General features: G+C 37.3%; 1 protein-coding gene across 9 annotated transcripts in view; it reads right to left on the reverse strand.

Annotated features, from left to right (window-relative positions):
* Positions 1 to 7070: 7070 nt before the first annotated feature.
* The window catches only part of atp11a (ATPase phospholipid transporting 11A), a 63964-nt gene continuing 57172 nt past the window's right edge, over positions 7071 to 13862 (reverse strand). For 2 of the 9 annotated variants that reach the window (XM_016253548.1, XM_016253546.1), the window contains 2 exons: positions 12370 to 12459; positions 10581 to 10638 (listed from right to left, as the gene is read on the reverse strand). In XM_016253548.1, coding sequence (XP_016109034.1) covers positions 12382 to 12459 — 78 coding nt within the window. In that variant the 3' untranslated portion in view covers positions 10581 to 10638; positions 12370 to 12381. Of the gene's footprint in view, positions 9780 to 9982; positions 10639 to 11897; positions 11998 to 12369; positions 12460 to 13862 lie in introns of those variants that run through there. The other 7 variants (XM_016253541.1, XM_016253540.1, XM_016253544.1 and 4 more) reach the window with 6 other exon arrangements.

A 13862-nucleotide genomic window follows, 5' to 3' on the forward strand; every position in this document is an offset into this window, starting at 1 on the left:
TAGGGTCAATGCGCACACACATTTCTTTATGTATGTGGTGTGAGATACGTGTGCGTCGCTGTGAGACTATACTTCTTTTCACGTAAATAGGCACCTCAGCCTTGTGCAATCTTCGCTCTTTTGATTTGAGAGCAAGATATTCCCAAACAAAGAACTGTCACCCATTTTCTCTATTAGAAACTTGCAGTGAAAACAAGTCTTTGACTAAGAAGACATCCTTCAAACAAAAAACAAACGGCAGAATTTGCAAGGTTAACAGACCTGGAGAGGAAAAGAGAAATTTTTTTACTTGGATTGTGCTCATGGCTGTCTCTTTTTCTGAAAGGAGTGCATGCACCGGTTTGCTTTCAAGGCGATGGACACTAACAATAAGCTCTGGGACTGTAAACAAAAACTGGACGTACCAAAAGGGTCACTTACCAATTGGACGTACCAATTTTCCCAGTAAACAGGAATATGTTCCTCTATTTTGCAAGTCAACACACACACACACAGCATCAGACGGTCATGTGGGATGTTCAAGGAGCTCGGAGTAGTGCTATCCTGTTTACACTTTCTCAGATGGGACCCCGAGCACCTGGTAATTAAAATTGCTAATCATGCACAATTACCCATCCAAGCTCCCCACTCCGAAAGTGGCCTCTCACACTCTCTGGAAGTGTGGGGTAAAGGGGAAGAATGTTAGTCATCTTTTGATTAGCGTTCTGTGGCAGGAGCACCTCTCACCGCAGTTTTGTCTCGTGGAGCAGCCACCGTGAATTCATTGACAAAAGAGAGGCGAGCATCTGCTAGAGGTTGTCCGATGTTGCCAAGACCACCAGGCCAGGTGCAGATTTTACTGAGAGAGCTCGTTCCAGGGGAAAGAAGCACGTGGCGGCACCCTTGCAGGGCAAACATCCCGACGCCGTCACCTGTTTCTTTGTGCGTCACCAGCTGAGCATGCAGGATCCACAGCTGCCTCCAACCCAAATCCCCTTCTTGTGTTTGTTTTGCTTCCAAAACGAGTCACCTGTTTTAAGTTGGTCACCTCAGGGCCTGTTTGTAATGGAAACCATTATTTGAACAGAAAACATATAAGTAAACATCACTTCTGCTCATCATATTGCAGTTAATAAAATCAGTAAATATATTTCAATGAGGGGAATAGTAAATAAATGATCTAATTATTTGATGGGTTTCAAAGGATTTTTGCAGTAATTTTCAAGGAGCACTTGTCTCATTGTTAGCAGTTAACTAACATAAATACATAATTTGGGATAAGTAATGACAGTACTTATATTTTATCCTTTTTTTATGTTTTATGGTTACGCTTTTATGAATATATACAGTGCTGGGTAGTAACTGATTACATGTAATCTGGATTTTAAAAAGTAATTGTAATTGGATTATACAACATTTTAAAATGTTCACAATCAGATTACAGTTACTTTTGATGAATTACATGATTAAATTTTAATTAATAAAATGGCAGTAAATTATTAATAAATTATTCCAAAAATCCTCCTGTGTGTCATTCAGTTTAGTTTACTATATTTACATGTAAATGATTTTGCAATCCATGCTTCTGAATATGGAGGAAAAAGCAATGGTGGGTTTAAAACAAGTTAGGTAAAAAAAAAAAAAGTAATCTAAAATTAATCTAAAAAGTAGTCAGAATACATTGTTTTAAATGAATAACCTACATCACGTCATTAACTACAATTTTCATAATGTAATCTGTATTTATATATATATATATTTATTTGTAATATTGATGTACCATATATAGCATCTATTTTGCACATTTGTGGTTATGCTTTTATGAATTAATTTATTTTCAAAGAAATGTGTGTACACTCGCACAAAAAATATTTAAAAGAAATCTTTACACACACACACACACACACACGTCCCCACAGCTATCCTTGTGGGGACTATCCATAGGCATAATGGTTTTTATACTGTACAAACTGTATTTTCTTCAAAAAAAACTTCATTCTGTATGATTTATAAGCTTTTGTACCCGTGGGGACCACAATTTAGGTCCCCACTGTGACATGAGTCTGTGTGTATTCAGGTTTAAGTCCCCACCAGAATAGAAAAACAGGTACACACATAGACACACACACACACACACACACACACACACACACACACACACACACACACAGATAGATGAATGAATGCATACTCGTAATGCAGACATCCCACCTCTCCAGGAAGCTCCGGGAGTCTCCCTTATATTAATAGTGGCTCCCTGACGCCCGCAAATTAGATACAATATCCCAGAAATCGTGGCGGCAAGGGAGAGTACGTGCAAGAGGAAAGAGTGCCACTTACACTGACAGTTATCAAAAGAGCCCATGGACATGTTATTGCTGACAGGATAGCACATTCGGTAAGGGTAACGCAAATAATATAATTATATTATTTATTAGAAACGTTATCAACGTTATCAAAAACAGTAGCATTTAACACTAGTACACAGATCTATAGAACAAGTAGGTTAACAGAATGAAATGAAATACGCAATCCCTAGCCATGAAGAAGTCTATACTATTCTATTCAGTAGTTGTTACATTTTCACAAAGTCATGCTAAAAACATCCATAAGAGCACTAGACAAAGTTATCATAGAGCAATGATTATTAATGAAAACTATAACAGTAATATGGATTGTTGCATGAATAATAAAGAACTGATAAAATGATCCACCCCTAATCTATAGTAAATATTAACAATGCACTAACAGTTTACAGTGTTCATTCCAAACAGAAAACATCTTTCACAAACATCTACATCTCTGTCTCACCTCACTAATTTTCAAACCCTGGCTTATACGGCCATGATAGTAAGTTTTGAATTGCAACAGAATGAGCATCCTCCGATGATCGGTCTCGTATGTGCCAAGTAGACCAAACAGTTATCTCTTATTTCATGCAAAATGAATAAAGTCATTGACACAGACTGCTATGACTTTGAGCCATCCAGTAAAACACTCAGATCTGCAAAGCAAGCCACATCACAGAACAAGGAAAGTTTGCAAATGAACTGCATGCGTAAGAGTTGCATTACCATTTCTTTGAGCCATTTGAGCCAGAAAACATAATACTAAAGTCATGAATGTAGGCCTATGTAGGTGTGTACTGTAAATAATTCAAATATGTGCTCAAAAATGTTCTGGGGTGGGGGGGTCTGGGGGGGTGGTACTACCTTACCTCCCTGAAATGAGTTTTTGCAGGGTGGGATGTCTGGTAATGCAAAAATAAATGTAACGTTAGGCCTACAGTTTAAAGACTCCTAACCTTTCGTTCTGACTTCCTTTGGGGAGGTCCAAGGTTTAATTAGGGAGGTGACGGGGTCAGCAGAGCCCTCCAAAATGCATCTAGGTTAGGAGCAGTCCACGGAGTAATTAGCAAGCTAGTTGAGTCCACGGAGTAATTAGCAAGCTAGTTGAGTCCACGGAGTAATTAGCAAGCTAGTTGGGGAGGGCAGAGGAAAACAATCGCCCCTGCTGTTTGCTCGAGTTCGCGCCCGTTGAACCAACTTAATTGGCCGTGTAATAATGTCGACCTGAAGAGGGCTGTCCCGGTTCCCACAAACCCAGAGGCCAGCGCCAATCTAGCCCCGTGCTGAAAGACCGACGGGAAGAAAAGCGAAGTGAAGGATTCCGTCGTTAGTTAGGCGCGCCCTGTTGCCATGGCCACACACGGCCCAGCAGGCCTGCTGCGCGGATCACGCGGAGCGCCGAGGGGTAGTCAAATTCAGACCGGCCGCTGATTAGGGTATTGTCCCCGTGTTTATCAGCGGGGATGTTAATTACTTCGACGAATGATCGTTATTAATGAATTTCAATTGGACTTGGTTTCGCTCATATTAGGCTTAAATGCGTAAAATCGAAGGTGCAACACTTCGGAAGCCCTTTAACGTTAGTTCTGTCAGTAATTAGAGGACTGGTTTATATGCTCACAACAAACACAAATAGGTCAGTTAATTCGGGTGAACTAAACTGGATACAATTACAGGAAGATGTTGTATTTCATGTTATGTTTAATAATTATTGTTACTGTAAATGTGTTCATCATGGATAAGTCTGCGTGATTCAAAAACACACTCCATTCAGAGGTGATGATGGCTGGATGATAAATGATCAAATACAAATAAAAAGATAAAGCCCAGATTACTTATGATCTGAAATTATGACATCAGTTTCAACAGCCTGTCCCCGTGTGCTTAATAGTGGCAAGCAATATTGTGAACAATTAGCATTTCTTTCTTTTTTGTTGTTGTTAAAATAATAATTTTACTAACAAATCACAACAAACAAAGGTTTCTCGTCTTTCTGCTCATGTCTAGCACATTGCATGTCTCTCAGGATGGAGTGGTTGTCAGGAGCAGAGCGTCCTCCTCTGGCAATGCAGGAAAACATCTTTTGACTGAAGAGAAACCGGCTGTTCAGTCGTTTTACAGATCAATAACCGGTTATATAATGCAGACTGTAGCTCATAGGCCTGTGTCTCTCACAGGTGCATAGACATTCAGAACACTGTCAACACAGATTGTTATTGACAAAACCAGCGGATTTAAATAAGGCCATCTGTCAAAAATAAATCCATTTTATTAGGACTCTGAAAGAGTAAACGTTCAATCATAATTTGAAAATATCATCCAGTGTCTGTGTCAATAAAAAGAGCCAGAACAACCTGTTTTAGCACGGAGACTTGTTCTTTTTATTTGCAGGCCTAATATTTCTCCAGCTGGATTTCATTTTCTATATTGGTCTTTAAAATCACTTACGTGTTTTGGCCCTTTAATATGATGAATATAATAAAGCATATTCCTCTTTTGATATTCAATCTTCTAAAGTCTGCTTATGCAAATAGTGGCTTTCAAATCAAGATGGCTTTCAACTTGATCCATCCTTGCTTTTGAAAGTGATGTCTGTAATCCTCTGATATAATTTATTGCAATACATGCATGTCTTTCTTCATCCATCAGAGGAGAACCTTGTGGACACTCTTTAGAGACACACCAAATGGAGGTCTTTGATAAAGCAGTTTAAAGGCGGTTTATATATAAAACTAACTTTGCATAAATCAATAGTGCATGTGCATGTATTTTGTCATTTATTATAATTATTATATTATTGTCCTCATTTGTAAGTCGCTTTGGATAAAAGCGTCTGCTAAATGACTAAATGTAAATGTATTTTACAGTTCTTTAGATGACCAAGTCCAGTTTTAACTGCTGTATTCTACATGGGCTGGATGTAATCATGAATGATTCATATAAAATAGCCTATTAATGTGGAAAGATTATATGTGAAAAAAGTATTTTCAGTATATTTTTAATAACGTTTATAAATCCTAAAACTAACTTCAAAACTAACGAGAGAAATCTAGGAACGCTATCAAATGAAATTTCAGAGCAATTTGTTCTTTTATAATAAGAGGTTAAGAGGGGACCGTTTGACTACTCGCTTACCCTTTCTCTCATTTTTCCTTGCTCCTTCGCTTCTCTGCTGCATTCATTGCTCAAGGTCAGTGCTGGAGGCAACTGTGAGGTTACCACTGTGACGGCAAGGTCAGAATCTTTACTGTCGTTTGACATGCTTTCTGCCACGGAAATGTAGAGGTGAAGATGGGGCGAGTGGAATGAGCCTGCTGCATGTAACCTGACATTTTTAAATAGTTAGGAAGAATACTTTCACAGTTCTTGACTTTCTTTGCATTCTTAACCAATGGCCTTATTCTGTACCATATATGTTATGTATGTACATACATACAGTGTATGTGTGTGTGTGTATATATATATATATATACACACACACACATACACACACACACTGTATATGGTGTTGTCCTCAGAAGGGGCATTGTAAATCAGCCGAGAAACAGCTTTGTTTAAAATCCATTCACCAATAAATTAGATGAAAGGTTTTGCAAATTGTAAACCTTTACCAAAATTCCCTTCCAGGAGTCATGGTGGTCTCCAGTCAAATCGAACAGAAGTGTCATCACATCATAGACATCCAACTCAAATCAAGGAAGAGGTCTTTAGCAGCACCTCAGTGTGTTCTGGACCGTTGAAAGACATTTTAAATCAATAATGAACCAAACCATCTAGCGCTGCCAGAGAGAGAGAGTGCAGAAAGTTAAATGACTCATAAATAATCTTGGCAAATAACAGCAATTTCAGATCTAATAGAGCGATTTCACAAGTCCATGAGCATGGCCACACACACACACACACACACACATCTAAGAACACATAAATGTACACTCCATTAAACATTTTAAATGAAGGCTTAGTCAGAGGAGTGAAACTTCAAGATACCTCCAGCAGTGTCTGTGGGCCACAGTCTTTATTTGATAGATTTTAATTGAATGAAATGGTCAGTTATGCTATTTTGACACTTACCTGTTGAGTGTTGACTAGACTATATATCAGCATGATATACGACAATATTATTATAACCTGGTTTTCAGCAACACATGGCAAAGTAATTACATCCTTATGTGGGTCTATTTAAAAGCAATAACACATGGCTCTATAATCGTAGACACAAGGTCGCAGGTAACTGTTTCCAATTTTAATATTCAGTACTGCAGCACGATTGCAAGTGTGAAATTGCTTTTACACAACAGTTAATACTTTAAATTTCATACAAGTAATTCATATAAAGAGTATAGTCTTCTCCGCCAACGAAAACGAATAGTTAAACTACCAGAAGCTAAAGGATCAAATTTGTGTACTGCCATGTATGTATGTGTATATATATATATATATTCCTTACATTTAATTTATAATAATAATCTGAAAGGAGCTGGTTGTATTTAGAGTGAATTGTTGGAAGCAACCTTAATGCTACACTTTGCTGCCACCTTGAGGTCATATTATATAACTACACATGTGCTATTGGGTTTTCTTCATTATTACTTCCATGGTGAGCTAAATCAAACCCTTTAGCACCAGAAGAAGTAGCCTCTTAATGTGAGGTACAAATCTAGTTGCTGTGATATTTCACTGACAGTCACTTCTGTCATAAGAAAAGGCCCAAGGCTTTCAAACATTTAAATCTCTTTCTTTATTACAAGCATGTTGACTTTTTCTTGCCATTAATAGCTACAGAAAAAAAACCTGGCAAAAATTCACATATCTACAGATATCAACCTTTTAAAAACTTTATACAAAAGGAGCCCAAACTGTACATGAATATTACTACATACATATGCTGTAAAGTGTACAGTAGTATACATATATATATACTGTATATATAATACATTTATGAGCAACATCACACTTTGTGCAGATAAAACAAAAAAAGCTTTAGATATTTAGTTAATCTGAATAGGCTGGCACAGATGAAGCCCCACTACAGGCAATAAAGCCTTCAGTTATAGCAGTCGACATCTAATCAAATATTTGGTCACACCTGCTTTAAACAACAGTGAGTGTATTTCCTACAGTCAGTGTGAGCAATGACCATGCACGTCATCTTAAAAACTACCTCAAACATATCTAAAATCATCAAACAAAAAACAGACTGTTAAAGCTTTTTTTTTTTTTTACATTTTGACATCAATATACTCATCAATATATTCTATATATAGATATAATGTGTGCATGAAAAAGGACATTCTGTTTTTACTATTCTGTGACATTTCATCAACATTATAACATCATTGTTCAAAAATGACTCTTACACCTTTTAACAAACTAGCTATACCCATAATGACATTTTTAAATCTGGCATTCTCTGTTGCAGGCCGACTGACAGGCAATGAAAACACATGCATGTGCACGCTTCACTGAACGGAACGCATGAACATACATTGAGGTTAAAAAGCACCAGAAGGCACCTACCCACAAGAAGCTTGGAGTAACCATCAAAACGGTGGTCTTGATGGTCTTTGACATCACCTAATTTCTCTCTCTGTCATGGATGATGGTTAAAATAGTGAAATGGGTGACTGGCCTCATCACGAGAACTGAATGACAGGGTGAGCGAAGGAAACACATGCGAAGAAAGAAGTCGAGATGAAGAGATGATGCTCCAGGAAAGCAACACTACATTCCAGAATCAATGTGAGCAGAAACAAAACGAGAGAAAAAAAAATGGCATGAAATGTGAAGGACAGCAGGGAAAGAGTCATGCAGACAAACGGATGTAGTTTTGATGATCAAATGGTCTGATTTTTAGTTTGGTTTAGTTCCATTTCCATTCCAGTGTTACCTGGAATATAAACTTGCATTCACACTCAATTCAAATCAATGTGAATTTGAATTCAGTCACTGGACATAGATAGAATTGAACGTACTTCACAATATTTTTTATGAGAATGATATATTAAACAGGTAAGTCATCCGGTGTTCAATCTGTTACAGTGTAACATCTGGAATTTAAACTGAATTGCATTCACACTAAATTCCAATCAATGTGAATTTGAATTCATTGACGTGACGGAGATGGAACTGAACATACTTCACAATATTTTTATGAGAATGATATATTAAATAGGTAAGTCATCAGGTTCATTTAATTTGTTATAGTGTTATCTGGAATTTAAACTGAATTGCATTCACACCCGATTCAAATTCAAATCAAATCAATGTGAATTTGAATTCACTGACAAGACGGAGATGGAATTGAATGCACTTCACAATATGTTTATGAAAATGTCATTTTAAACAGGTGTGAGGCACATTTGCTGAGAATTATTTTAAAAAGCTCATCTTCTGTGTTATGCACACTAGAAAAGAGCCATTTCTGTGAACATAGGGGCCAAGATAGGCCGTCTGTGATGCTGACCTTGATTGGGCTGTTAGTTTAATGAGTTGTCCGTGAACAGTATCACAGGTTAATTACATCTTACTTATTTATATCAGATCATAAATTAGTAATGTGCAACAAAGAAATTATAGCAACCCAGCACAGGGCTCCAACAGTTACATTAATACAGACAAAAGGCTTTGGGGACTGTCAAATAGGACGATACAATCATGAAAGTATGCTGATGAGGACGTTAATTTGTACTTTTTGTGCATGCACAAAGATGTTTACACCAACAGAACTGTTAAATTTCATTAGTTTATCTTCAGGAGCCCTGGGCCATGTTGGTGGCACTGGATGATGTCGAATACTACTTTTTTTCGGCCTCCATTCTTAACTGGTGCAATGTCAACTTAAGGCAGTGTGGTGGGATTCTTCTAATGCCATCAAACACCTTCCTTCTATTTCTCTTTAAGCATAAGGCAACTAACGCACATTTAAATACTCCGTATTTCACAACCTTTGGTTCCAAACTGCGGTGTAAAAGATGGGAAACATTAGCATTAAGGCAGAACAGTCAAGCTAAGGTGGCTAGCGTAGCCTTTAGCATTCTGTATCTGGTTCTACACTAAAAAACTAAAGGACTGATTATACGTAAGGAACTACAGAATCTTAAAGCAAATCGTCAAGCAGCTAGGAAGGAGTAACCGGTTGTCATAATGACACAAGTCAACGGTTTTACAAACTTTGGAACAGTAGAACATGAGTGGATTTCCACCTTTTTGAAAGTTAAGGGTGAAACATAATGACAGTCCAGTTACAATTTGTCTTCTTGTAGTTGTTCTAACAAAGGCCTACTTTCACACTCGCACACACACACATGCACATACACACCGAGTTCTCTCTAGTACAGTGCAGCAACAGAAATGGCCAAATTTAGCCACTTACAATGCAATTGGACAAAGACAATCGCAGGCTATGGAGTGTTCCTCGATAACAGGTTTGCACAAAGGCAACACCAGTTTGTTCTATAAAAAAGTAGGACAAGAAAAGAGAAGGAGCACAGGACAAAAAAGGGAAAGGGAGACGACAGAGAACAAAGAAAAGAAGAAGAAAAAAAACAGGACAGTCAGTTTTGAGAGCATCCAAGGCCATTTTAACTGTAATCCACATTAATATTTAGTGGTAGGGGTTGCGTTTGAGATGGAAAGGTTTGTGCTACTACTGCCCAGTGTAGGTTTCAAGTAATTTTTCACATGAAGGATTTACAAGGGTAGGTGAGCGAACACGTAAACCCACAGTGTAAAAGGAACACACTCTCACATTTAAACGTACACACAAAAACAAGGTAAATAGGTCCCAAGGCCGTTAAGCGCAGTACGCCACACTCCCAAATGGTGCAGCCAATTCAGTTTGGCCTTCCTCCAGCTTCTAAATTAACACACAGCATCCCTAGCCCATTAGCGTATACCATAAGAACGCCTTTTAGTGCTTTTGTTTCAGATAAAGTGTAACAAGCCAGGATTGTGTCCCAATCTTGACTCTGGAATAACCGAGGGCTAATTTGATTGGATAAGTAGACTATTTCTTTTATACGGCCCGAGACTGTTATACGGACGTCTCGGGTCCCGGTGCGCTGTAGGTATAAGCTGCCCCAGAGAATCTAGGGTTTTCTTCTATTCGGAGGAAGGAGCTGAAGGTGCAGTAGTCAGGCCTGCCCCCCCAGTAGGTACACATCAGTTTTTTGGGAGGGGAGGAGTCAGACCTGCGATGGGTGTGCTTCTGGTGTTCGTTGCCATGTCTGTCGTGTTTCCGCACAGGTGGAGCATGGAGGGAGGACAGGGGGGTGAACTCAGACAGGTGGCCCTTATACAACTTATCGGCATTCTGGAGAAAACAATGAGGAAACAGTGAGAAATAGAGTAAATTAGCAGATTGCATTGTATACTGGCATGTAAATGCAGGCACTGGTCACATCACAAGCTAAAACACAAATCCAAAGCCCCAGCAAGAAGCAATGAAAAAAGAACAAAATATTACATACAAAATCACATATCCAATGTTTACCACATGCACAAGTCCAGTCCCAGAAGATGCTAAATTGATCGATTGAGAGACTGTTACAGGATAAACTGCTGAGAGAAATTTAGCTAAGTCTAGTGAGAATTTTTTTTTTCCATTGCAGGATGAAAGGTCATTCACCCCAAAATCAAGTTACATTTTTAAAATAAAAGTTTGGGGTTGGTGAGATTTTTAATGTTTCTGAAAGAAGTCTCATAGGCTCTGCAAGATTCATATTTATTTGATAGAAATACAGTAAAAACAGTAATATTGTGAAGTATTATTGCAATTTAAAAGAACTGTTCTCTATTTTAATATATTTTAAAATGTAATTGATTCCTGTGATGCAAAGCTGAATTTTCAGAAGGCATTACATTAAAATGTACTGTAATTTTTTTTAATAAATGATTGTAAAAAAAACTGTAATAATCTTTTTTTTTTTTGGCAAAATAATAGGGGGACAAATGAAACTATTCAAAAAACGTAATTTTCTTTAGGAAAGCATAAATATAATTTCTTGTTTTTGTCTTTTAAGTTTTCAGTGAAACATCAGGACAAGTCCACAAATTTTGTGAGATTCACCAATCATAAGCACATTCTAGGAATGGACATTAAAAGGTGGACATTTAGAAATATATGACAATCTTTTCACTGATTTAGACAATATGAAAAAAGGATTTAAGAAAAGAAAAAATACCCATGCATGTCAAAGTGTTAGATGTTAAACTGTATGTCAAGCCTGCCGTGTGTATTTGTGTATGTGTCAGAAGAACCCATAGTCCCCATGTCCTGTTAGCTGCATATACTGCACACCCCAAACCACAACCCATTAACTTCATTCTGAAGCTTTAAAACCAAACCAAACCAGTCTGTAGGTTTCACACCAAACAACAGACCCACAGAAGGTGCACCAAAGGCATTTTAATCCAGTTTGCTTTCACTGGAAAGAGCCAATTAGCAGGATTCTGGAATTCTCAGATTGATTCTAGAACTGCACACGTCATCTGAGAACTCTAGAGCTCCTCTTGTGTTAAGTGTCGATTAGTTCTTTCTGGCTTTAGTCTTCAACTTCACATTCTCTTTACCATAGAGCTGCTAGGCCTCAGTGGTGTTCTGAACGCCATCTAGCAGTGAATCATGAATGTTTGTCTCAACCCTTTCAAAGATCCTGTCAGCCCTCATTCTCTGTGAAACATCACACACACAAACAGACTCAAATGTGGCATAACAGACCCATGTGCACAGTATTTTCTAGACTATGTCTTGACTTTGAAGTCTCTTGCTGAAACTGAAAGCATGGCAGCAGAAAATGCATTAAACAACTTCATATCGGCAACATAAAATACACATGTACAAACATAAACATGCACACTTCATGCACGTGATGTGATAAAAGGCTTAGAACATAAAGAGAGACACCACAGGGTTCTGCAACACTTGTTATTGGCATGTGAGCCTCATTAATGTTCAGTAGGTCTGTCATACTCGTGACCCTGTTGTGTCATCGCTCACTGATACACACACACACACACATGCAGAGAGAGTGTGTAGGTTCACCTCCGGCTCAGTTCAGAAACTGACACTGCTGGAGGTCTGGGAGAGCATAAAGATGGTGGACTGCTCAGCAGTGAGACACTGCCGCTTTGTCTGCCGTTACCACAGGTCAAGGGTTAAACACAGGGGAAGGGGAAGGTCAAGCATCAGGAGAGAGAAAGAGAGATGGAATAAAGAAAGAAAGGGTTTAGAAAGGTGAACAACCTGTCTAATCCTCAGAGATTAATAAAGGAACTTCAGCAGCTTTCAAAGCATTCAAAGTTTCTGGAAGTGCAAGTGTTAGGGTTAGATTTAGCATTTTCAAGGTTCTTTTCTTAAAGAATTATTAGTAAAACTTTACAATAACGTTTAACTGGTTTACCATGTTATCCTGGATTGTTATTGTTAACTAAAACGTAAACTTGTTAAAAATATTTTTTGTTAATTGAAATAAAGCTGAAATAAAAATGTAAAAAATATTTAAATCTTGCCTTGGCACCTAACTGAAATAAAACAAGTTTTAAGTTTAAGTACTAACATTACTAAAACTCAAAGTTAAATACAAAAATAAAAAAATGACAAGTGCACAAAACAAAATGACTAAAACAAACTCAAATTTAAATGTAAACAGAAAAATAAAAGGTAATTATAAATATTAATATGTACAATAAAACTAAATTAACACTGTCAATAACATTCATTCATTAGGTATCATAAACGAACACTTAGCAGTTTTTACTGCATGTATTAATCTAGTTTAATGATCATTTATAAATTAACAATTTAATAATTCATGTTCATTCATAATACATTAATGTTAATTTATACAAGATATTATTTAAAAAAATAGAAAAATATTTGAAAAATATAGAGTTACTGTACATTAACCAAGACAAATGCTGTATTTTTTAAATATACATTTACATGACATTTCATAACATTAGCACTCTGGAAGTTTAATAGGGAAGATGAGTGAAAGGAAAAGCATCACACGGGTTAAACCAGTGGTAAGGCAGTTTACACACACACACATTCAATTTCCTTCTGAAATTTTTCTTAACATAGTATGATAACATACTATGTGTGCACAGTATTCACTGTGTCATATATTGTTTCACAAAGAGTCGACAGGTCAAATAAAACCACTGAATGTCTCAAAGAGTCATCCAACACAAAGACAAATCAACAAATGAAGAGAATCGTGAACTGCATCCAGAATCCACTTACATCAAGCACACTGGGAACCAGTCCGACGCAAGTGTAAATCTGAAGACCAGTTAGTAGCAATGATCACAAACAAGAGCACTATTGAGCTGCTTCACATCAACAATTATTTGATTGAAAAGAACACAAATATTTCTTTTAAATAGCTGTATTCTTGCAGAATGAATCTTAGCTGGGTTAGACAACGTTTTAGGTCGATTCAGAAGTTGATGAGAATTAAAACAAAGCTGCAGTCAGTTCAATACACTTCAGCTGCAGAAATGTTACAAATATATAATATTAAAAAATAGCTA

Source organism: Sinocyclocheilus grahami, unplaced genomic scaffold (genome assembly GCF_001515645.1).
Source record: "Sinocyclocheilus grahami isolate Dianchi unplaced genomic scaffold, SAMN03320097.WGS_v1.1 scaffold1188.1, whole genome shotgun sequence".
Taxonomy (NCBI): Eukaryota; Metazoa; Chordata; class Actinopteri; order Cypriniformes; family Cyprinidae; genus Sinocyclocheilus; species Sinocyclocheilus grahami.